Source organism: Calidris pugnax, unplaced genomic scaffold, assembly GCF_001431845.1.
Source record: "Calidris pugnax isolate Ruff unplaced genomic scaffold, ASM143184v1 scaffold133, whole genome shotgun sequence".
In the NCBI taxonomy this organism is placed as follows: Eukaryota; Metazoa; Chordata; class Aves; order Charadriiformes; family Scolopacidae; genus Calidris; species Calidris pugnax.
The window spans coordinates 3,686,220-3,708,378 of record NW_015090977.1 but is presented as its reverse complement, the minus strand read 5'-3'; the positions used below and the strand labels follow the sequence as shown (position 1 = coordinate 3,708,378).

Below are 22,159 nucleotides of genomic sequence, written 5' to 3'. Positions count from 1 at the left end.
TTGCAGGTGCCCACCTCCCCCCTCCCCCTGGAGGGCTCAGCTCTTCCCCCCCCCCACACCCCCCCCACCCCCCCTCCCGAAGCTCCTACCACACCAGCCGTGGTGGGAGGGATGTAGGGATGCGGCAGCATTTCCTGGGGTCTGTCACCTGTATCCCCCACATTTCCTGGAGGGATTTCCCCAGCCACGGGATTTCCCAGCAAACAAAGGTGGTAAAAGCCAGAGCTGGCAGAGGCTCAGGACAGTGCCCTGGGAGAGGGGGCAGGCAGAGATGGAGGCTTGTGGACTGTCCCCAGCGGCTCTGCTCCTCACCACACTCTGAAGCCAAGCCCAGAGCCAGAGCTGTGATTGCCAGTGAGGAGACGGCACGAAACGGTGGAATTAAGGGAGGAAAGGGGGTTTTTTTCAGCCCAGACCACATGTGGGACTGGGAAACCTATGGGGCCACCCCAAAGCAGAGACTGGATCCACTCATCACAGCAGTGGATCTGCCCACGTCCCATGCCCTTTTCTGCACCAACCATGGGAGGGCTGATCAACTGGAGTGGGGGGGGGAAGACCAGTTTCTCCTAAATTCATCAAGAGCCACCAAAGCACCTGGTTTTGCCTCTGGCCCCTCTGAGCCCCCATGGACATCCCCTGCTCCAGTGCCAGGTCTGTGCAAAAACCAGCACACCCTGGCTGATGTGGGGAGGGAAACGGGGGATATTTCTCCCGAGACAAAGGCGGGACCCAGGAGTGCTCAGGGGCCCAACCAGGGGCTGAAAATCCCCCATGGTCCAAGATTCCTCCTTTGCAGGGTCCACTCACCCCCTGGGGCAGACACCAGTGCATCAGGACAGAGGGATGCTGCAGGTGCCAGGAACGTCATCTCCGGAATTCCCCAGGCTGATGTATCCATGTTTGGCATGCCAGTCTTTAAAAAGTGCCTTTCCCAGAACTCTCTTTTCTTTTCCTTGTTCTTCTGTTTCATTTTCGTATTGCAGGGACTATTTTCTACCCTTAGGAGGCCACTTTTACCTCATCTGGGCCAGAAGGTCCTCAGTGCGTGGGGGTAAGAAGGGGGATAAAGGGAAAGGGTGGATTCAGGACGGGAAAGCCGAGCCAGGCAGCTGAGCCAGACCAGGACCAGAGGCATCCGCTTCCCTCCGCTCCCCCAGGAGAGATTAAATGGGAGTTGGGGTGATGAGGGGAAGGCGCCCTGCTCCATCAGCCGGGCACAGAAACACAAGCCCCCTCCTTGTCCGCACCCACCAGCCCTGGAGCATCATCCAGCCCCACTTGCTGCCCGCTCCTATTATTTATTCCACTTGTGCACTCCAAAAAAAATTGAGGCTGGTTTCCGGGAAATGGCTTTGGAGAAACGCAAATGGAGAGACACACATGGTCCCACCGTGGAGATGGCCCCTCCTCCCATCAGGACAGGTCCTTGCCGGGACCAGCACACCATGTTCTTCTCCCCAGCTAGGTCTCCCTCCATGGTGGGGCTGCACCAGGGTGGCCAAAATGCCAGCAGGGTGCCGTCAGCGTCCCCTGCACGGTGGGACGTGGCTGCCCACACAGCTGGGCTGGCGGGGATGTACGTCTGCATCTCCCTGCTGCTTCCCACCGCCCGCCAGCTGCCGGCAGCTGGGATGTGCCTTGGGATTTGTTGAGACGGGGGGGGGAGAGGGGGCTTTTTGGACAGCTGCAGCCAGGCAAAATCCACTGGGGAAGCCTCAAACTGGCCCCTGCCTTTCCCAGCACAGCACAGCCAAAAACACGAGCTGCTGCTTTGGTGCCGGGGGGAGGGAAGTGGAGCCCCGTGTCCAGCCTTTTCTGCACCCCAACTGGGACTAAACACCCCCAAAACCAGCGCCGAGCTGTGTATGTGCCTGGCACAAACAAACAGAAGCTGTTTCTCCACGGCTTTTGTGAGGAGGAGGGGATTATTTGGCCATTTGTCCCCTGGGGCGGGATGCAAAGCAATAGGATGCAAAACTTTGTGATGCAGGGGGAGGACGTTGACCACCAGGAACATGTGGGGCTGCTGGGGACCCTGCAGGGTGCTGAGCCTGGCCCTGGTCCCATCCGAGGGAGATCCCCAGACCCTCTCGCCTGCCACAGGGTTCCTGCTGTGGGGCACACAGCCAGCCCAGGGGATGGAGATGCAAGCCAAGCTTTGGGAGCAACCCTGCCACTGGAGGTAGGAGGTCAAGAAAAATCTCAAGCCTATCACAGGGAGGGCAAAAGCACAGCCCAGGAGCAGGTTTTTTCCCCTTCCCGGAATTGTGCTGGGAGGGGATGAGTGTTGCTCACTCTCTGTGCTCTGGGACATGGCAGGGGACCAGGTCCTCCCCCTGACCACGCAACTGCTGGCCCTGGGGGAAGCCAGCCCCGCTGCTCCCCCATAAAAGCAGCCCGGTGGCCGTGACCCCAGCAGACGGCGGCTCTGCCCGGCGCTACCGAGGGGCCCTCCTGCAGTCCGTCATGGCGAAGGCAGCCGGGGTAGTTTGCACCCTCCTCCTCCTCCTCCTCGCTGTGCTGTGCTGCCAGAGCCTGGCTCAGAGTAAGTACTGCCCCCAGCTCTGTTCCCATGGGCTGGGGGACAGGGACAGCCCCCAGGGCTGTGGGGACAGGTTCGCTTTGTGCATGGCATGCAGGGGGGCTCCCCCCCGAGAGCTGCTGTTAGGGTGGGCTGAGGTGGAAAGCGAGTGTCTCCAGGCTAAGCTGAGCTCACGCTGTCCCCAGGAGCCCCGGCCATGCCGGACAAGTGCTGTTTCAACTTCCAGATGAGAAGGATCAAGAGAGACAACATCGTCGCCTGTTACCCCACCAGCCCTGAGTGCCCGCACCAGGCTGTGATGTGAGTACCCTAAACCCGGTCCTGGGGGTGAAGCACCTCTAGACCCTGCCAGACCCCACGTCTTGCTTTGATGGGTCCAATCCTGGTCCTCTGTACCTCTGAGCCCCTCAGAAACTCAGCGCCGGGGTCCCCATACCACCACCCCGCTAACCCAGTCTTTTCTCTGCCCCAGCTTTAGGGTGAAGAGCGGGAAGGAGATCTGCGCCCAGAAGAGCAGGCCCTGGGTGAAGAGGTACCAGAAGAGCTTCCAAGTCAGCTCCTTCTCCATCCCCAGCTAGAAAGGCAGCCAGAGGCAGTGTGTCCCCTCCACAGGGGACGGGATACCACGAAGGTGACCCCCTTGGCAGCGGCAGCCACGGGAGCACCACATTTGGATAGAGCAGCTCATCGGTGACATCTTCCCCACCACGCTGTGATGACCCTCACCACCTCCCTGAAGGCAAAGGGCCTCGGCCGTCCCCGGCACCCCACTGGGATGGGGTGTGCCAACCCCATGGGGTGCTGGGGTCCAGCCCCACTGCCAGCCCCCCAGGCTCTCAGCCCCACTCTGCCTGTACCCTTCGCAGGCAGCAGCAGCGTGGGGGTGAGGCTGCGCTCGCCGGACCAGCTGCAGCAGAAGGGTTAAGGGGGGAGCAGCTCCACGGTTATTATTATTTTTTTGTACAACACACTGAATAGAATTAAAGGTAATCTCCTGCATGCAAACATCTGGCTGTGCAAGTGTCTTGGGAGCAGGCAGACCCTGCTGCTGGCTCTCCTACCTGGGTGTTAAATCACATCTCTAAGTGCTGGGGTCAGTAAGCAGCTGGGGAGAGCTGAAGCCCCAAGCACGTCCCTGTGAGGGAGTCCAGGGGGTGCATGGGGCCAAACCATGTCCGTGTACATTTTGGGAAAGCTACCAGAGAGGCAAGAAGCAGGCACAGCCCATGAGGAGGGGGCTTCCCACGCTCCTCATCAGCCAGATCCCTGGCCCAAATTTGACCAGAGCCGCCCCTCGGGGATACCAGGTCGGGCCCCACTGACAGCCCACATTCCTGGGATGCCATAAGGAGATGTGATGGGCACTGCCACAGTGACGGACGCTGTGATGGGCAGCCAGCGACGGGTCTCAGGGTGGGCTGGGATGAGCCCAGCCACTGCTGAGCTGCTCACCCCGGTGCAAAATTGCAAGAGAAGCATCACAGCCAAGCTGACAATGGTTGGTTTTTTTGTAAATAAACTTGCTGAGGGCTTCAGGAAGGCCAAGCATCATCCTGTGTGGTTTGCTGGTGGCAACAGCCAAACCCAAAATAGACTGCCAGCCCTGGTGCATCACCAGCGATGCAGAGCTGTCGGCTGCTCACCACACTTTCCAGCAGCCCTTGGGTACCACAGGGGCCAGAGGGGCTGGGAGAAGGAATTTCCATTCACTGGTTGCCCTTTATCAGTATCTCTGGGTGGTTTTTCCCCTGGGGAGAGTCCAGAACTGTCACGGAAAGCCTGGCGGGCGTGGGTATATCATGATGAGGTGCCAGCAGGAGAAGCAGGTAGTTCTCAGTGACCCCAAGTCAGTAAGAGCTGCCATCTGCTGTGCTGACCAAGCTCCAGGTTGGACATGAAGGTCTTCTCCTTGGCCCTGATCACTCTGCTGCTGGCTGCAATCTGGACTGAAAGCCAGGGTGTCTCCTGTGAGTATTGACATGGAGCCTTACCCCATACCTGCCCTAGCTTCATACCCAGCTCTTCCACTGATGGGCTTTGGAGGGGTCAGGGAGAGGGGTGAGAGCTTCAGCTCCTGCTTGTGTCATGGGTTTGGGGCGATGAGGGGCTTTGCCAGCTGCCCAAGCATGGGGCTGTCCTGGTTTTGTTCAAAAGGAGCAAAAATAGGCTCGGGGATGGCTTCAGACTCAGCACCCCAGCTGGGGAGCGCAGTAACAACCTCCCCCCCAGCAGGGAAATGGGGGGCTCCCACCCTGGGGCAAAGCAGCACTGCTGGGGATGCGAGAGGGGACCCCTTGTAGCAGGAGGGAGCAGAAGAGTCCCCAGGGGAGCACCCACACCCCGCGGGGCAGCATCCACACCCCTTACACCAGACGTGGGAAAGCACCAACCCTTCTCACCTCCTCTCAGTCCGCAGCCCCTACGGCAAATGCTGCTACAAGGATATGTTCTTCAAGGATAAAATCCCTTCCTCTCTCATCAAGAGCTACCAGAATACACCTCCCCACTGTTCCCGCAGAGCTGTGCGGTGAGTACCCCCTTCCCCCACCCAGCCTTCCTCCCTGGCATCCTGCTCCTCACCCTCACCTACTCACCTTCCCTGCCAGTGGTTCTGCCTTTTAGGCTAACCTAAAACAAGCCACCTGCCCTGCCCTGGCTCTTTGCATGCACACATACACACTCTCCCCTGGAAGCTTTATCCCAAATAGCCCCCAAATCCCCCCATTTCAACTGCCACCCAGAAAAATGGGAAGGAAACCAAGGTTTCAGAGATTGCTAAAAGTCAGCACTTTAAGGGGATGCAGGGGGGCAGGATGCTGCAGGCATTCCCAGGCTGGTGGGGGAAATCCAAGGTAGAGCCAGATCTTGCATTCCTCCCCCCCCAATAACACAGCTTCTCTCTGCCCTGCAGTGTGGAGCTGCTCCAGGGAAAGAAGGGCTGCGTGGACCCAAAGGAGCCTTGGTTCCAGAAGTATCTGCAGAAGAAAAAGTCAAACAGCGCCTCCACGTGAAGCTGCCTTTCATTTAAACTCTATTTATTTGCATCTTGTAATTATCTGCACGTTGGGATCTTGTCCCCTCCCCTGCCATCGCCCCCTCCACACTTCTGTATGTCCCTCCGTGGGTTTAATAAAAGACCTCATGCTGACCTGCAGCTGGAGTGAGAGGATGGAAAGTTGCTGGGAGAAAGCAGGGCTCACACCAGGGCTGGGCATCCCCGTGGGGGACCCAGGAATAGTCCGGCAGCACCTGGGAGGGCAAAGGGCCAAGCTTGGTGCCCCCACCTCCCCCCCAAGATGAAGCAGCCCCTGCGCGGGTGTGAGGTTTAAGGGTGCCCTGGGCAGATGCCCCCCGACCCCACGTGGGATATGGATGGAGATCGGGATAACGGCAGGTGCAGGCTGGCAATGGGAGAAAGGTTGGCTTTGGGGGCTTGGCTTGGTGTCTTCCCAGATAGATCAAGGGCTTATCCAGGGATGGCTACAAAAGGAGAGGGACCCGGAGACTTAGCACTGTCCTTCAGCCCCTGCCAGACCCCAGAGATGGGCAACCATGGGGATGAATGTGTGGGGAGAGCTCCAGGTCCCTGGAAACCGCATCATCTCGAGGAGAAAATCCACCCGCAGCGCCGGGAGGGGCAGGGTCAGTGTCATGGAAGTTTGGGCTGCGTCTGATCCCCACCGGGCACGCGAATGGAATCTGAAAGTGGCAGCCGCGTGGCTGCACTTCCCCTTCTGCGGTTTCCTTGCCTGCTCCAGCTCAGCAAATCTGGGCGATCCTGACATAATTTCCCCAGTATGATGCTCTCATTTTCTTTCCTTGAAACCCCGCGCCCGCCCAGTGGCCGGGGATAAAAGGAGGGCACGGCCAGAGGGGCCGAGCATGGTGCAGAGGAGAGCCCTGCAGCCCCCACAGCTCCAGCTCCGCTTGCGCATCCCAGGCCCCCGCAGCAGCATGAAGGTCCTCGCAGCCACCCTGGTCACTGTCCTCCTCGTGGCCACCTGCTCCCCGTCCCAGGCTCATCTTGGTGAGTCCGGCACCGCTGTGTCCCCCCGGGGCTGGGTGTGACATCCAGAGAGTCCCATCCCCATCACCAGGGAGCCTGGGGCTGTGGGGAGGGCTGGCAGCAGGAGACACCCCCAGTGCTGGGACTCGGGCTTGGGTCTCAGGCCAGTCTTTGGGGGCCACCAGCATGGAATATGACCCAAGGCTGGGGATGGGAGATGGCAAAGCCCTGGGCAAGCCCAGATGCCAGTGGGGTCAGAGCCCGTGCTGTGTCTCAACGGGGCTCTCTGTCTATCTCTCTGCCCTCACAGATGGTGTCCCGACTGCGTGCTGCATCAAGTACCAGAAAAGACCAGTCCCACGGGCCCTCATCACCTCTGCCTACATCACCAGCAGCAGCTGCAGCCAGCCGGGAGTGATGTGAGTGCCCGGGGTGGGATGGTTGGGGGAGGGCCTTGAGGGTGGCTGGGAGGGGGACAGGGACATGGCTGGGGACATGGGGAGGGGGGGACTGCTGGTGGAACCAGGCACAGGCACCCCGCTGCCCCGGCACGGCACCAACACGGGTTTTCTCCCAACAGCCTGGTCACCAAGAAGAATAAGGAGCTGTGTGCGGACCCCCGGGAGCCCTGGGTGCAGGCGCGGCTGAAGGACTTCCAGACCCCGAAGAACTGACCTGTCCCTGCTGCCACCCACCATGTCCCCGGTGCTGCCCCCAGAGGGCTTGTCTTCCAGCCCCAGGCACGCCAGAGAGTACTTGAACTGCAGCCTTCTTCAACAGAAAATTTATTCTATTTAACTTATTTCAGTTAAAGTAAATATTTTTTGTTAATAAAAAGGAAACTTGAAGAATGAACTTCTAGGATGGATTTCTTTATGTGGTCTAGCGAGGCAGTTGGGTGTCGAGATGACCTCCTCTTGCTAGGCCGAAGGACCTGCGCCGGAGGGGCCGGAGTCCTGGCCGGCTGCAGCGAGGGGCACTGCAAGGGGCAGGGAGGTGATGAGCACAACCAGCCCAAGCCATACTCCCTCCCTCCCTCCCCAGCCCACAGCCCCACGCCTGTCTGCAGGTCCCAGTGGGCTGTGGTGGCCACTTGGCCCCGGGGACCCTGTCCCTCTGGGTGCACCACTCAGCGGTGCGCGTGTCACTGCAGTCGCTGCACTGCCAGGACCTGGCATCTGCTCCCAGGCCCGAGCAGCGCTGACGGGTGCCCTGGGAAGCACAGGAGCTGCAGAGTAGAAGTCTCCTGGGCCTACGGGGACCAGTGTCACCGACACCCCGTCTCCTCTGCCTCCTGCCCTCCTGCCGGGCAGAGGCACTGCTCAGCATCACAGGAGCCGTGCTGTTCCTACAGGTCTTCAAAGTAGCCGTCCAACTCCCAGGCAGCGTCCCTGTGGGAGCAGAGGAGAGCTCAGGCCTGGGCTCCTGGGGACACCCTGCCGCAATGCGGGGAGGCAAGAGGGGGTGGTCCCGAGCCTCACGGAGCGGGAGGGAGACAGGGGGGACAGGGGGGATGGCACCGACCTGTCGGGGATTTTGATGCCCAGTCGAAACATCTCCTTCTGAAATGTGCCCATGTCCTGGCACAGTGGGCATCTGAAGTGATGGAGGGCAGCAGCCAGCGCCTGGCCCTGGGGCAGAGATGGCATCAGCATCAGTGGCAGTGGGCTCCCATGTGCTCCCCCAGAGCTGGGTGCCGGGGTGATGACAGGGGTGCTCGTTTCAAGGGCCTGGGGGTGATGCCACCCACCTGGATGCATCGGCGGTGGAAGCAGGCGCTGGTGCAAACAGGACACATCAGGGTGTCATAGCAGGGCCGCTCTGCCACCGCCTCCAGGCAGATGGGGCAGTTCTGGCCCTGCTGCAGCGCCCGCACCCGCTGTACTGGCCGATGCTTCCAGCAGAAGGACCTGCGTGACGGAGGTGACAGTTTGGCGCCAGCTCTCCTCCAGCCCAGCCCCGTCCCCACTGCTGTGGGGCAGCTACACTCACTTGAACTCCCCAAAGAACTGGGAGATGCAGCCCCGCTCCATCCCGCAGGGGAAGTGGAAGGTTCGGCGGCAGCGCCGGCGCCCGCAGGTGACCGATGCGCCTGGCAGCCGGCAGATGCAGCACCTCTGGGGGAGGAATGGAGGTGGACGGTGTTAGTGCCGCGTGCCCCGGGGAGCCCAGTTTCCCCTCGACCAGCACAGCCCCACCACGTTCTGGTGTGCCTCCTGGCCGGTGACATTGGGCCACGGCCAAATCCACCGACTCCCTCCACATCCCCAATTTCCATAGAAATGGTCCTTTTGGGATGGATGGGGATCTGGGGGTTACTTGCTGATGGCTTCCAGAGCATCCCTGGGGGGTTACTGGGCTGTGCATTGCAGGACAGAGGCATGGGGACCACAGTGGGGACACACGTTCCCCTCCCTGGCCTCACCTTCTGTGCCACCCGCTCCAGCTCCTGCCGGATGTCAGGGAAGAGGAAGCCATAGAAACCCTCTTCATCGGCTCCTCTCTGCATGAGACCGCTGGCGTGGTACTGCAAGGGAGGAGAAGAGGGCACATGGCAGGGGCTGTCAGGGGTGCAGGGCTGGGAACTGCAGCTGCCGGGGACCGGTGTAGGAAGCAAGGGACTCACCAGGCAGTTTTCATGAACGTAGAGCCCGTCCTGCTGGCACAGCTCTCCAACTATCTCTGTTTCAACATCTGCCCGCCGGCACAGCCCACACGCTGCTGGGGGACAGCCCCAGCGTCACCCCCAGCACCGTGCTGCCAGGGTGCCCGTGGGGGTAACGGCAGGAGCGGAATGGGGGAGAGGCCGGGGCAACTCCCCACAGCACAGGGGCCTTGTCTTGCGTGGCCGGGCACCAGCCAAAATCCCCTCTGGCGGGTGCCCGTGGGGATGCTCATCACTCACTTTGCTCTTTGGGGTCTTGGCGCATCCGTTTTGGCTGCGGAGGTGCACCGGAGAGTCCTGCCTCCTCATCTTGGAGCCCGGCAGGATCCTGGGCAGGGGGTGACTGGGGGCGACTTCGTCGTCGTGCTCTCCTCTCCATCACGGCTCTTGACGAGACGGAAGGGGTCGATGGACGTGGAGACGTTGGTGTGGTTAAAGACCACCCAGATGCTCCAGCGCCTCTGGCAAACACACTGCCACGCTGGGGGCAGTAGTGCAGGGGCATTTATACGGCCTGGGGGCTTTGTGACATGGCACCGCACACACGCGTGTGTCATAAACGGGGTCCCACAGGTGCCCGGCAACGCCCGGTGCTGCAGCAGGACCAGACCAGCTGCCTCATCTGCCTGGGGGCGGTGGTAGAGTGGCCCTGCTACGACACCCTGGTGTTGGGCTCTGCACAGCAGCGGGGCTGGCACCCCGCAGCCCATGGGGATTTGGTGGCAGTTGCTCCCTTTGCTCCCCCAGGCCCTGGAGACTTCTACTCTGCAGCTCCAGTGGCTCCCAGTGCTCAGGTGTGGGAGCAGATGCCGAGTCCTGGCAGTGCAGTGCCATCGCCCCCTCCACGCTACTGTCTGGCCCTCCGTGGGTTTAATAAAAGACCTCGTGCTGACCTGCAGCTGGAGTGAGAGGATGGAAAGTTGCTGGGAGAGAGCAGGGCTCACACCAGGGCTGGGCATCCCCGTGGGGGACCCAGGAATAGTCCGGCAGCACCTGGGAGGGCAAAGGGCCAAGCTTGGTGCCCCCACCTCCCCCCCAAGATGAAGCAGCCCCTGCGCGGGTGTGAGGTTTAAGGGTGCCCTGGGCAGATGCCCCCCGACCCCACGTGGGATATGGATGGAGACAGGGATAACGGCAGGTGCAGGCTGGCAATGGGAGAAAGGTTGGCTTTGGGGGCCTTGGGGCTTGGCTTGGTGTCTTCCCAGATAGATCAAGGGCTTTTCCAGGGATGGCTGCAGAAGGAGAGGTGTCATGGAAGTTTGGGCTGCCTGAGTTTCTGTCTCTCTTCTCGTTGGCTGAGAAGTTGGAGTTGGAGCTCACATTCTTCCCGACCGCCCGACCTCTTACAGGTGTAGTTCGCCCCTTTTTCCAAGAGAAGGCACACACACCCTACTCTACAAAATCATTTTCCTAAACACGCCTTGGATTAGGTGATTACGCTACACATTATTTCACAGTCTTTGCTACCATCTCCTCGGCAGATTTGCTGTCCAAGACGGGTTTCTTTGGCCCAATTGACACTCCCCTCCCCTCTGGGTTCCCGTGACGAAGGCCGTGTTCCAGGCTGTTTCTCTTCGCCCAGATAACGCTCTGCCAACGAGGATCCCTTGACAGACCAAGGGCATTTCTGGGGATTAATCGGATACAATTTATTAGACTCTACTACCACGAAGACTCCTGTGTTAGTACTGACACGCTAACAAGACTATATTAATTAGCTGAAGCAAAACTTAGCTCATGTCCCACAGCTTAAGGTACAGAATAACGCTTGTGTTATTAGACATGTAGATGACATCCTAATGATTCCACTGAACCTATACTCTCAAAACTCTGATGGGCCGGCAGTGAAGTCAGTCCTGGAGGCAATCTCTGGTTCGATCGGGCTGCGCTACCGGCCCGGCTGTCTTTCAGTCTCCTGAGGAATGCCCAACATGGCCGCCATTTGTAGCATGTGAAGGCACGGCCCTCCTCGGTGATGCAGCCAGAGCCGTTTCTTCTAACAAACAGGCAGCTTATCTAGTCCTAATGTATCTTCTATGCCGAATGACCCGATCCTGCAGCCCCCAAGTGCCAGGGTGCCCGTGGGGGTAACGGCAGGAGCGGAATGGGGGGAGAGGCCGGGACACCTTCCCTCAACACAGGGAGCACGCGGAGAGCGAGAGCGGCAGCGGTGAGCGCTGCGCCTTGAAATGGGATCGCGATGGGGCTGGTGAGGGGGCTTCCCGGAGCCGGAGGAGCCGAGGAAGAGCGGAGAGACCCGAAGCGAGTCGGGAATCTCGCGAGGGAGCCGAGAGGGGGACGTCCCAGGGGGCGGGCCGGGCGAGCCGCGGCACGTTTAGAAGCGGCCAGAGACACCCTGTCAGCGCGCGCGCGCGAGGGGTCGGGGTGTGGTCTCGTGCGCGGGAGTGGGAGTGGGAGTGGGAGTGGGAGTGGGAGTGGGAGTGGGAGTGGGACTGGGACTGGGACTGGGACTGGGACTGGGAGGGGGAAGGGGAAGGGGAAGGGGAAGGGGAAGGGTCCGTTCGGGTTCAAGAGAGGAAATGGTGGCAGTGTCCCCAGCATCTGACAGATGCACCCCTGTTGTCACCTCATCACCCAGCTCCAGGGGAAGAAGGGGACCCCACTGCCACTGATGCTGATGCCAGCTCTGCCCCAGGGCCAGGTGCTGCCTATTGCATGGCAACGATTCCGCTGCCCACGGTGCCAGGACACGGGCAAGTTCCGGTATGAGGTGTTTCTTTTGGGCATATAAATCCCTGACAGGTAGCAGCCTCTGCCCGGCAGGAGGGCAGGAGGCAGAGGAGATGGGGTGAGTGTCGGTGACACTGGTCCCCGTAGCCCCAGGGAGCAGACGATGCCTTCCTCTCCCCCTTGGGGCAGGGATGGAGGTGCCCTGGGGTGCCAAGCAGGCAACTGGCGCAGGGTGCGTGTGGGCAGCTCAGCCCCAGCTGCCGGGGGGGTGCAGCAGGGTGGAGGTGGGCTCTGCACAGCACCGGGGCTGGCACCCCACAGCTTGGGGGAATTTGGTGGCAGTCGCTCCCTTTGCTCCCCCAGGCCCTGGAGACTTCTACTCTGCAGCTCCTGTGCTTCCCAGGGCACCCGTCAGCGCTGCTCGGGCCTGGGAGCAGATGCCAGGTCCTGGCAGTGCAGCGACTGCAGTGACACGCGCACCGCTGAGTGGTGCACCCAGAGGGACAGGGTCCCCGGGGCCAAGTGGCCACCACAGCCCACTGGGACCTGCAGACAGGCGTGGGGCTGTGGGCTGGGGAGGGAGGGAGGGAGTATGGCTTGGGCTGGTTGTGCTCATCACCTCCCTGCCCCTTGCAGTGCCCCTCGCTGCAGCCGGCCAGGACTCCGGCCCCTCCGGCGCAGGTCCTTCAGCCTAGCAAGAGGAGGTCATCTCGACACCCAACTGCCTCGCTAGACCACATAAAGAAATCCATCCTAGAAGTTCATTCTTCAAGTTTCCTTTTTATTAACAAAAAATATTTACTTTAACTGAAATAAGTTAAATAGAATAAATTTTCTGTTGAAGAAGGCTGCAGTTCAAGTACTCTCTGGCGTGCCTGGGGCTGGAAGACAAGCCCTCTGGGGGCAGCACCGGGGACATGGTGGGTGGCAGCAGGGACAGGTCAGTTCTTCGGGGTCTGGAAGTCCTTCAGCCGCGCCTGCACCCAGGGCTCCCGGGGGTCCGCACACAGCTCCTTATTCTTCTTGGTGACCAGGCTGTTGGGAGAAAACCCGTGTTGGTGCCGTGCCAGGGCAGCGGGATGCCTGTGCCTGGTTCCACCAGCAGTACCCCCCTCCCCATGTCCCCAGCCATGTCCCTGTCCTCCTCCCAGCCACCCTCAAGGACCTCCCCCAACCATCCCACCCCGGGCACTCACATCACTCCCGGCTGGCTGCAGCTGCTGCTGGTGATGTAGACAGAGGTGATGAGGGCCCGTGGGACGGGCCGTTTTTGGTAGCTGAAGCAGCACTTGGTCGGGACACCATCTGTGAGGGCAGAGAGACAGACAGAGAGCCCTGGTCACAGGGCACAGCACAGGCTCTGGCCCCATCGGCACCTGGGCTTGCCCAGGGCTTTGCCATCTCCCATCCCCAGCCTTGGGTCATATTCCATGCTGGTGGCCCCCAAAGACTGGCCTGAGACCCAAGCCCGAGTCCCAGCGTTGGCGGTATCTCCTGCTGCCAGCCCTCCCCACAGCCCCAGGCTCCCTGGTGATGGGGATGGGACTCTCTGGATGTCACACCCAGCCCCGGGGGGACACAGCGGTGCCGGACTCACCAAGATGAGCCTGGGACGGGGAGCAGGTGGCCACGAGGAGGACAGTGACCAGGGTGGCTGCGAGGACCTTCATGCTGCTGCGGGGGCCTGGGATGCGCAAGCGGAGCTGGAGCTGTGGGGGCTGCAGGGCTCTCCTCTGCACCATGCTCGGCCCCTCTGGCCGTGCCCTCCTTTTATCCCCGGCCACTGGGCGGGCACGGGGTTTCAAGGAAAGAAAAGGAGAGCATCATACCGGGGAAATGATGTCAGGATCGCCCAGATTTGCTGAGCTGGAGCAGGCAAGGAAACCACAGAAGGGGAAGTGCAGCCACACGGCTGCCATTTTCAGACTCCATTCACGTGCCCGGTGGGGATCGGACTGGGCTGTGCCGGCGGGCAGATGTTGAAACAGAGATAGTTGGAGAGCTGTGCCAGCAGGACGGGCTCTACGTTCATGAAAACTGCCTGGTGAGTCCCTTGCTTCCTACACCGGTCCCCGGCAGCTGCAGTTCCCAGCCCTGCACCCCTGACAGCCCCTGCCATGTGCCCTCTTCTCCTCCCTTGCAGTACCACGCCAGCGGTCTCATGCAGAGAGGAGCCGATGAAGAGGGTTTCTATGGCTTCCTCTTCCCTGACATCCGGCAGGAGCTGGAGCGGGTGGCACAGAAGGTGAGGCCAGGGAGGGGAACGTGTGTCCCCACTGTGGTCCCCATGCCTCTGTCCTGCAATGCACAGCCCAGTAACCCCCCAGGGATGCTCTGGAAGCCATCAGCAAGTAACCCCCAGATCCCCATCCATCCCAAAAGGACCATTTCTATGGAAATTGGGGATGTGGAGGGAGTCGGTGGATTTGGCCGTGGCCCAATGTCACCGGCCAGGAGGCACACCAGAACGTGGTGGGGCTGTGCTGGTCGAGGGGAAACTGGGCTCCCCGGGGCACGCGGCACTAACACCGTCCACCTCCATTCCTCCCCCAGAGGTGCTGCATCTGCCGGCTGCCAGGCGCATCGGTCACCTGCGGGCGCCGGCGCTGCCGCCGAACCTTCCACTTCCCCTGCGGGATGGAGCGGGGCTGCATCTCCCAGTTCTTTGGGGAGTTCAAGTGAGTGTAGCTGCCCCACAGCAGTGGGGACGGGGCTGGGCTGGAGGAGAGCTGGCGCCAAACTGTCACCTCCGTCACGCAGGTCCTTCTGCTGGAAGCATCGGCCAGTACAGCGGGTGCGGGCGCTGCAGCAGGGCCAGAACTGCCCCATCTGCCTGGAGGCGGTGGCAGAGCGGCCCTGCTATGACACCCTGATGTGTCCTGTTTGCACCAGCGCCTGCTTCCACCGCCGATGCATCCAGGTGGGTGGCATCACCCCCAGGCCCTTGAAACGAGCACCCCTGTCATCACCCCGGCACCCAGCTCTGGGGGAGCACATGGGAGCCCACTGCCACTGATGCTGATGCCATCTCTGCCCCAGGGCCAGGCGCTGGCTGCTGCCCTCCATCACTTCAGATGCCCACTGTGCCAGGACATGGGCACATTTCAGAAGGAGATGTTTCGACTGGGCATCAAAATCCCCGACAGGTCGGTGCCATCCCCCCTGTCCCCCCTGTCTCCCTCCCGCTCCGTGAGGCTCGGGACCACCCCCTCTTGCCTCCCCGCATTGCGGCAGGGTGTCCCCAGGAGCCCAGGCCTGAGCTCTCCTCTGCTCCCACAGGGACGCTGCCTGGGAGTTGGACGGCTACTTTGAAGACCTGTAGGAACAGCACGGCTCCTGTGATGCTGAGCAGTGCCTCTGCCCGGCAGGAGGGCAGGAGGCAGAGGAGACGGGGTGTCGGTGACACTGGTCCCCGTAGGCCCAGGAGACTTCTACTCTGCAGCTCCTGTGCTTCCCAGGGCACCCGTCAGCGCTGCTCGGGCCTGGGAGCAGATGCCAGGTCCTGGCAGTGCAGCGACTGCAGTGACACGCGCACCGCTGAGTGGTGCACCCAGAGGGACAGGGTCCCCGGGGCCAAGTGGCCACCACAGCCCACTGGGACCTGCAGACAGGCGTGGGGCTGTGGGCTGGGGAGGGAGGGAGGGAGTATGGCTTGGGCTGGTTGTGCTCATCACCTCCCTGCCCCTTGCAGTGCCCCTCGCTGCAGCCGGCCAGGACTCCGGCCCCTCCGGCGCAGGTCCTTCAGCCTAGCAAGAGGAGGTCATCTCGACACCCAACTGCCTCGCTAGACCACATAAAGAAATCCATCCTAGAAGTTCATTCTTCAAGTTTCCTTTTTATTAACAAAAAATATTTACTTTAACTGAAATAAGTTAAATAGAATAAATTTTCTGTTGAAGAAGGCTGCAGTTCAAGTACTCTCTGGCGTGCCTGGGGCTGGAAGACAAGCCCTCTGGGGGCAGCACCGGGGACATGGTGGGTGGCAGCAGGGACAGGTCAGTTCTTCGGGGTCTGGAAGTCCTTCAGCCGCGCCTGCACCCAGGGCTCCCGGGGGTCCGCACACAGCTCCTTATTCTTCTTGGTGACCAGGCTGTTGGGAGAAAACCCGTGTTGGTGCCGTGCCAGGGCAGCGGGATGCCTGTGCCTGGTTCCACCAGCAGTACCCCCCTCCCCATGTCCCCAGCCATGTCCCTGTCCTCCTCCCAGCCACCCTCAAGGACCTCCCCCAACCATCCCACCCCGGGCACTCACATCACTCCCGGCTGGCTGCAGCTGCTGCTGGTGAAGTAGGCAGAGGTGATGAGGGCCCGTGGGACGGGCCGTTTTTGGTAGCTGAAGCAGCACTTGGTCGGGACACCATCTGTGAGGGCAGAGAGACAGACAGAGAGCCCTGGTGAGACCCCAGGGCACAGCACAGGCTCTGGCCCCATCGGCACCTGGGCTTGCCCAGGGCTTTGCCATCTCCCATCCCCAGCCTTGGGTCATATTCCATGCTGGTGGCCCCCAAAGACTGGCCTGAGACCCAAGCCCGAGTCCCAGCGTTGGCGGTATCTCCTGCTGCCAGCCCTCCCCACAGCCCCAGGCTCCCTGGTGATGGGGATGGGACTCTCTGGATGTCACACCCAGCCCCGGGGGGACACAGCGGTGCCGGACTCACCAAGATGAGCCTGGGACGGGGAGCAGGTGGCCACGAGGAGGACAGTGACCAGGGTGGCTGCGAGGACCTTCATGCTGCTGCGGGGGCCTGGGATGCGCAAGCGGAGCTGGAGCTGTGGGGGCTGCAGGGCTCTCCTCTGCACCATGCTCGGCCCCTCTGGCCGTGCCCTCCTTTTATCCCCGGCCACTGGGCGGGCGCGGGGTTTCAAGGAAAGAAAAGGAGAGCATCATATCGAGGAAATGATGTCAGGATCGCCCAGATTTGCTGAGCTGGAGCAGGCAAGGAAACCGCAGAAGGGGAAGTGCAGCCACGCGGCTGCCACTTTCAGATTCCATTCGCGTGCCCGGTGGGGATCGGACATAGCCCGAACCCCCACGACACCGACCCTGCCGCTGCTGGGAGGACCCCACCAGCCATGAAGCAGGCTGTGGTACAAAGCTCCGTCGCCAGAGTCGTGAGGGAAATCCCAAGCTGGCAGCCATGAAGCAACACCAGCAAGAAGCTCCAGGCTGTGATTCCCTTTGCAACAGGAGGGAATCTAGGCAGCGATTCCCACTGCCCTCCAACCACCCCATTCATTGCAGCCTCTTGACAATCAGGTTGTTGCAACTACTGTTTGCCCACTTCTTCCCAAGTAGGACAATTTCATACAATTTAAGTTCTCTCTACTGGCTTAGCCCCAAAAAAGCAAACAAATCTATGTCAGGAGACCATGCATTAAGAGTAGAATCTGGAGGGAGGAGAGGATGCTGCTGGTACCCACCAAGATCAGCTCATTGCAGGCTTGCAGATGAAGCCCTGAGGAGATCATAGCACGACTGAAAAAGGGCAGCATTTGCAAGCCCAGAAGGTAATTCCCAAATGCCGGTGCACACCCAGAAAGAAAGAGCTGCCAAACTTGTTGCTTTCTCCTTATTTTCTCTTTTTCTGGCCTTGCCATCATGCTGCCCCATGGTACCACAAAAGGTTTGGTGCCCAGCTCCCAGCTGTCACACCAACCCCTCGCCTCTCACTGCTGGCCTCCTGACCCTTGGCATGACTAATTCTCACCACCCTGATTCAAGGGGAAAGTCTAACTCACCAAGAAGCTGAGCAATGGCTGCATCCATCCTCCCATCCCCACCGCACGGCAGGAGTGATGCTCCCCATTCACACGCAAGGATAAACCTCTCAGTGGCTGCAATGGCCATTTGCCCAGAAAATCTCTTCCTGCCAGCAGGTGCCTTGCTTGAAGGATGCATCCTTCCAAGCTAGCACTTGTCTAGGATTGGGGAAATAGGTTGTGATTGTTTCTTTTAGAAAAGATGGCATGGAGGTGAGAATGGGTGAATGCATGGAAATCATCTCACTGGAGATGCTCAGGAGGAGCTGGTCTGGCCTCAAGGCAGTGGTATGAACAGAAACAACCTCTCCAGCTCCCTTCTCCAACTGCCTTTATCATAGGACCATAGAATGGTTAGAGTTGGAAGGGACCTTAAAGATCACAGAGTTCCAACCCCCTGCCCTGGGCAGGGACACCTCCCACCGGACCAGGTTGCTCAAAGCCCTGTCCAACCTGGCCTTGAACCCCTCCAGGGATGGGGCAGCCACAGCTTCTCTGGGCAACCTGTTCCAGTGTCTCACCACCACAGTAAAGAATTTCTTCCTAATATCTAATCTAAATCCCCCCTCTTTCAGTTTAAAACTGTTAGCTGTCATCCTATGGCTCCAATCCCTGATCAAGAGTCCCTCCCCATCTCACCTGTAGGTGCCTTCAGGTACTGGAAGGCCATTATAAGGTCTCTCTGGAGCCCTCTCTTCTCCAGGCTGAACAACCCCAGCTCTCTCAGCCTGTCTTCATAGGAGAGGCGCTCCAGCCCTCTGAGCATCTTCGTGGATGCTCAGAGGGCTGAGACCCTTCCTCCACTGGACCCTTTGTTTCTGCTTAAGCCGCTCTGTGCCTGGGGCTACAAATGAATAAATCCTTTGTAACTAATAGCAACCAGGATCTTCACCTGGGGCATGTGAGGAGGGCTTGGAGGAGAGGTAGTACCTGCTGTAAATGCTCCTGTTTGTCAAATGTCACTGGACACACAAAAGCAGAGGGAAAAGCTGACTTCCTCAGGGGACTGAAGATCTGCATGAGCTTTTCTGTTAATGCCATTGCAGTCACTAAGAGGTTTCTATTAACCTCAAAGTGTCCTCTGCATGCAGAGCAATCCCAATTTCAGGGGTCAGCCAGCAGAAGCCTTTTGTGTTTTTATGAACCTCTCAGCCTGTAAATCCACATGTCTCCCAGAAAGACCTGCCCCAGACCTCTGCCTTCCAACCACCCCATTCTGGCACCTCTCCTGCCCTCACCAGAGCCAGCTTTGCTTTGTTTAACAAGGAGAAATGTGAAGGAGGACATATGCATGCAACAGGCTGTTATAATGAAGACAACCAGCAATTGCTCTCTGGGTTGGCTGTAGGAAGAAGACACTGAGCTCCCCAAACCCTGAGATACTTCTGGAGAGAGCAGCCCCGAGCCAGGGTTGAGCTGGGCTTGGGCAGGAGAACCGAGTCATGGGATGAGCAATGGCAGTGGGCAATGCTGGTGTGGTGGGAGCCCCTTTGCCTGGCCAAGCAGGGAGAAATGGGGTGGGATAGGCAAGAGAGTAGCAATGGGAAGCAGCAAATGCCAGGGTGGTGGTAAGGAATATCCCACACCCAGCAAATATTAGAAACTGAGGTCATCACAATGACAAGCAGGAGCGTGATGATCTGTGGGCATTGGCCTTAGCAGTTAACCAGAGGAAAGCTTGTCATCCGGTAGGAACCACAGAAAATCTCACAATTGCAAAGATAATTTCTGATGGAAAAGGTGAAAATATTTCCTCTTTGCTGCACTAGTTGGTCAAGCTTTCAGTTCTCCATTTAGAGGAGAGCCGGATGGGACTTCTTAGTGGATGCTGATGAAATACTTTCCATTCTGACTGGAACTGAGGATATTTCAATGAATTGCACAAAACTGCAGCTCAGCAAAAGTAGATAGTTTGTGTCTAAGGAATTAAATATAAGGAACTGATGTAAAGGGAGAGTGAAGAAATGACTATGGTTTTATTTCTCCTTCCATGGAAGCCCTCTGTAAGCAGATGACTTCCTAATCCACCTGAGAAACACAAGAGAAATTCAAGGGTAGGGATGGGGGGAAGGAAGAACCCGGCTTTACAAATGCAAATTCGAAAAACAAAAGAAAGTAAAAACCCATTAGTTAGGAAGGGCTTGTCTCTGCAAAAACAACACAAGAGGTTATGGCCAAGATCTCAACAGAATCAAAGTTTAGTGCACACAGGTGAGAAAAGGGAGAATAAATAAGAGAAAAAAGAGAACAAATAAGTAAGGAAGACGTAGATAAGGCAGGTATGGTCAAGCAAAAAGGCCCCAAAGATTCCCCTAAGATCCTCCTGAGCCAGGCTGTGGCCATGGCTGGTGATTAGCAGGACAAACTCAGAGTAGGAGAGGTAGCAGAAAGGCAGTGATGAGCAAACATGATACTAGTCTTGCCTTTGGCACTACCTTGCATGTGTCTCCTCAAGAAAACAAGGGAATTCAAGTGTAAAAAACACATTACAGCCAGGGGCTGCAAGCACAGTTGAAGAGCAGAGGGGCCATCATACTGATCCGAGGGCAGGCACTTGGCAAGGCAGAGGGGGACAATTCAAGGAACAGTGACATGCAAAGAGCTGCCAGAAACTGCAGGGACAGCGTGCAGTCAGAGCAGCCCCCCCAGCTTTGCTCAGTGCTGGGGTGACAGCTGCTGGTGAGGAACTTGCCTCTTAGGGCCTCCCTTTTCAAGAAATAGTGATAGGAGAAGAGCAAGAAAAGAGCAGCAAGCCCCACGTCCGGATGGGGCAGCCAGCCAATGTCTCAGGATTCATTTAGACTAGAAAAGAAGACGAGGGATGATCTCTGGCAGAGAGGACAGCATTGCTTCTGGTCCCCAAGCCTGCTGAGGAAAGCTGAGAGACAACTGCCTCGTACCACCCGGCTTTGGGAAAGCCTCCCCAGCTCTGCAGGGAGTTTACCCCGAGGTACAAACCCCTGCCAGCCCGCAGGAGCAGGCTGTGTTGCTGCCCCTGAGTCGGGGCCGAGGGATGTTCTCTGCACCCCTTCCAGGTGCACGTGGAGGTGGTTTGCAGCGCCCAAGGGATCCCGGCTGCCCTTCTGCCTTTACTATGCACCAGCATAAGACAGAAGGAAAACCGCAGGCAAAAAGAAATCAAAGAAACTGCCAATGCCACGATCTCATGCAAGTGTAGAGAAAACCACACGGCGTTACGAAACATCCGTCTGGGAAGTGACACTCATCATTGATAAAAATTATGCAAAGGGGTCCCGTGGCTAGAGGTTACAAGGAAAACACAGATCAGCTACCAGTCTCGCCCCGCGCTGAGCTGTCACTGACCCTTGCATATATTGTTTTATGAGAATAACTCAGCATTCAAAGTGGAATTCCTAAACCAGACTGTGATAAATGATTTTTTCCTCAAACAGGATTCCAATTAGAGTTTACAATTTATTAAATGAGTAAAGACAAGCAAACAGCGCTGGGTGCACCGGGAGTCTCCGCTCAACCAAGGCACACACGTGCCAAGTCCCGTTTTGGGGTTTATATCGCTTCTCCTAATACATATTCATATAAAGGTTGGCCTATGCTAATGATAGGCGTGTCTTCTTTGGCGCATGCCCTCCTCACCTTCTGGAATCTTCTATGAGTTTTCCTTCGCTCGCCCCCAGGATGACCCCCAACTCCAGGCGTGCGCCCCACAGACCCCTCCCGCTCAGCACCAGTAACAAAAAAATGGTTTCCTTAGGGGTTCTTACAAGAAACAGAAACTACATACATACAATCCCACTTCTCCCAAGCCCATGGTCATACAAGGACAAACAGAACAGTTAAAGATATTAACACGAATCAGATGAACACATTTCACACAGACCCCACTGCTACCCTCTTAATTCAAATTCCCAAATGTCCCTTCCCCCTCAGAGGACCCCGTGCCGTGCCCTGCGCAAAGACCCACAACCCAGGACAGGGATTTTTCTATGGTCCTGGATCAAAGACAGACCTCTTCTCCCCCCGGCTTGAGTGACTTCTATGCTAGACTGGAAGGAAAGAGAGTGGTCAGAGCAAAAATAATCTCTCCCCAGGCAGGAGGTTGCAGCACACAAAGTCTGTGCCCACGTGGGGATTAGTGAAGTCCAACAAAAAGAGAGTCATTTGATCCTGCAGGCACATGTCCCTGCCACCCTCCAGACACCTGCATGGGAGCACCCTGCCAAACCGGTTTCAGAGCACAATAGGTGAGATGCAGGGAGTTGTCATCCGACCCAGCTTCATCTCCACCTTGCCTTATCTGTGCAGAGATAACTTGGGGGGAGCTGATAAATGGCTCAGCCCGGGGGTTGTCTTGAGATTGCATAACAAACAAAATGCCCTGAGTCCCAGACCACCACTATTCAGGCATAATCCTGCACCCCCACAGAATCAGGATATATAAACCGCAAGGTATGGGGAGAAAGATGGGGGGAATCTTCCAAGGATACAACTGGCCTGTAGGAGATTCGTCCCCC

The 22,159-nt window shown here is 58.5% G+C and overlaps 6 protein-coding genes across 6 annotated transcripts; 4 read left to right on the top strand and 2 right to left on the bottom strand.

The window, feature by feature from the left end:
• The first annotated feature begins 2,351 nt into the window (after positions 1–2,351).
• LOC106894453 (C-C motif chemokine 4-like) lies at positions 2,352–3,514 on the top strand. Its single transcript, XM_014953100.1, has 3 exons — positions 2,352–2,548; positions 2,731–2,845; positions 3,018–3,514. Exons 1-3 carry the CDS (start codon positions 2,470–2,472, stop codon positions 3,121–3,123), a joined length of 300 nt encoding a protein of 99 aa, XP_014808586.1. The 5' UTR covers positions 2,352–2,469; the 3' UTR covers positions 3,124–3,514.
• Positions 3,515–4,439: 925 nt separating this feature from the next.
• LOC106894479 (C-C motif chemokine 13-like) lies at positions 4,440–5,556 on the top strand. Its single transcript, XM_014953133.1, has 3 exons — positions 4,440–4,512; positions 4,955–5,072; positions 5,457–5,556. The coding sequence occupies exons 1-3, from the start codon at positions 4,440–4,442 to the stop codon at positions 5,554–5,556; spliced, it is 291 nt and encodes a 96-aa protein (XP_014808619.1).
• An 882-nt stretch (positions 5,557–6,438) lies between these two features.
• On the top strand, positions 6,439–7,406 carry LOC106894466 (C-C motif chemokine 4-like). Its single transcript, XM_014953119.1, has 3 exons — positions 6,439–6,572; positions 6,862–6,970; positions 7,132–7,406. The coding sequence occupies exons 1-3, from the start codon at positions 6,500–6,502 to the stop codon at positions 7,223–7,225; spliced, it is 276 nt and encodes a 91-aa protein (XP_014808605.1). The 5' UTR covers positions 6,439–6,499; the 3' UTR covers positions 7,226–7,406.
• A 5,261-nt stretch (positions 7,407–12,667) lies between these two features.
• LOC106894467 (C-C motif chemokine 4-like) lies at positions 12,668–13,638 on the bottom strand. Its single transcript, XM_014953120.1, has 3 exons — positions 13,505–13,638; positions 13,104–13,212; positions 12,668–12,942 (listed from the first exon to the last, which is right to left on the bottom strand). The coding sequence occupies exons 1-3, from the start codon at positions 13,575–13,577 to the stop codon at positions 12,849–12,851; spliced, it is 276 nt and encodes a 91-aa protein (XP_014808606.1). The 5' UTR covers positions 13,578–13,638; the 3' UTR covers positions 12,668–12,848.
• On the top strand, positions 13,597–15,229 carry LOC106894392 (PHD finger protein 7-like). The gene is made up of 7 exons (XM_014953025.1): positions 13,597–13,618; positions 13,833–13,951; positions 14,051–14,152; positions 14,461–14,585; positions 14,668–14,827; positions 14,947–15,053; positions 15,187–15,229. Exons 1-7 carry the CDS (start codon positions 13,597–13,599, stop codon positions 15,227–15,229), a joined length of 678 nt encoding a protein of 225 aa, XP_014808511.1.
• A 493-nt stretch (positions 15,230–15,722) lies between these two features.
• Positions 15,723–16,698, bottom strand: LOC106894455 (C-C motif chemokine 4-like). The gene is made up of 3 exons (XM_014953103.1): positions 16,565–16,698; positions 16,159–16,267; positions 15,723–15,997 (listed from the first exon to the last, which is right to left on the bottom strand). Exons 1-3 carry the CDS (start codon positions 16,635–16,637, stop codon positions 15,904–15,906), a joined length of 276 nt encoding a protein of 91 aa, XP_014808589.1. The 5' UTR covers positions 16,638–16,698; the 3' UTR covers positions 15,723–15,903.
• Between the last annotated feature and the right edge of the window lie 5,461 nt (positions 16,699–22,159).

What these genes read in the sequence shown, in the direction of transcription:
- LOC106894455 (XM_014953103.1), bottom strand. Translation starts at nt 16,637, where the DNA reads ATGAAGGTCCTCGCAGCCACCCTGGTCACTGTCCTCCTCGTGGCCACC. An exon ending in CCCGTCCCAGGCTCATCTTG is followed by an intron (nt 16,268 to 16,564) that starts GTGAGTCCGGCA and finishes CTGCCCTCACAG; the next exon opens with ATGGTGTCCCGACCAAGTGC. An exon ending in TGCAGCCAGCCGGGAGTGAT is followed by an intron (nt 15,998 to 16,158) that starts GTGAGTGCCCGG and finishes TTCTCCCAACAG; the next exon opens with CCTGGTCACCAAGAAGAATA.
- LOC106894392 (XM_014953025.1), top strand. Translation starts at nt 13,597, where the DNA reads ATGCGCAAGCGGAGCTGGAGCT. An exon ending in ACGTTCATGAAAACTGCCTG is followed by an intron (nt 13,952 to 14,050) that starts GTGAGTCCCTTG and finishes CCTCCCTTGCAG; the next exon opens with TACCACGCCAGCGGTCTCAT. An exon ending in TCCACCGCCGATGCATCCAG is followed by an intron (nt 14,828 to 14,946) that starts GTGGGTGGCATC and finishes TCTCTGCCCCAG; the next exon opens with GGCCAGGCGCTGGCTGCTGC.
- LOC106894479 (XM_014953133.1), top strand. Translation starts at nt 4,440, where the DNA reads ATGAAGGTCTTCTCCTTGGCCCTGATCACTCTGCTGCTGGCTGCAATC. An exon ending in TGAAAGCCAGGGTGTCTCCT is followed by an intron (nt 4,513 to 4,954) that starts GTGAGTATTGAC and finishes ACCTCCTCTCAG; the next exon opens with TCCGCAGCCCCTACGGCAAA. An exon ending in TGTTCCCGCAGAGCTGTGCG is followed by an intron (nt 5,073 to 5,456) that starts GTGAGTACCCCC and finishes TCTGCCCTGCAG; the next exon opens with TGTGGAGCTGCTCCAGGGAA.
- LOC106894453 (XM_014953100.1), top strand. Translation starts at nt 2,470, where the DNA reads ATGGCGAAGGCAGCCGGGGTAGTTTGCACCCTCCTCCTCCTCCTCCTC. An exon ending in CTGCCAGAGCCTGGCTCAGA is followed by an intron (nt 2,549 to 2,730) that starts GTAAGTACTGCC and finishes CGCTGTCCCCAG; the next exon opens with GAGCCCCGGCCATGCCGGAC. An exon ending in TGCCCGCACCAGGCTGTGAT is followed by an intron (nt 2,846 to 3,017) that starts GTGAGTACCCTA and finishes TCTCTGCCCCAG; the next exon opens with CTTTAGGGTGAAGAGCGGGA.
- LOC106894466 (XM_014953119.1), top strand. Translation starts at nt 6,500, where the DNA reads ATGAAGGTCCTCGCAGCCACCCTGGTCACTGTCCTCCTCGTGGCCACC. An exon ending in CCCGTCCCAGGCTCATCTTG is followed by an intron (nt 6,573 to 6,861) that starts GTGAGTCCGGCA and finishes CTGCCCTCACAG; the next exon opens with ATGGTGTCCCGACTGCGTGC. An exon ending in TGCAGCCAGCCGGGAGTGAT is followed by an intron (nt 6,971 to 7,131) that starts GTGAGTGCCCGG and finishes TTCTCCCAACAG; the next exon opens with CCTGGTCACCAAGAAGAATA.
- LOC106894467 (XM_014953120.1), bottom strand. Translation starts at nt 13,577, where the DNA reads ATGAAGGTCCTCGCAGCCACCCTGGTCACTGTCCTCCTCGTGGCCACC. An exon ending in CCCGTCCCAGGCTCATCTTG is followed by an intron (nt 13,213 to 13,504) that starts GTGAGTCCGGCA and finishes CTGCCCTCACAG; the next exon opens with ATGGTGTCCCGACCAAGTGC. An exon ending in TGCAGCCAGCCGGGAGTGAT is followed by an intron (nt 12,943 to 13,103) that starts GTGAGTGCCCGG and finishes TTCTCCCAACAG; the next exon opens with CCTGGTCACCAAGAAGAATA.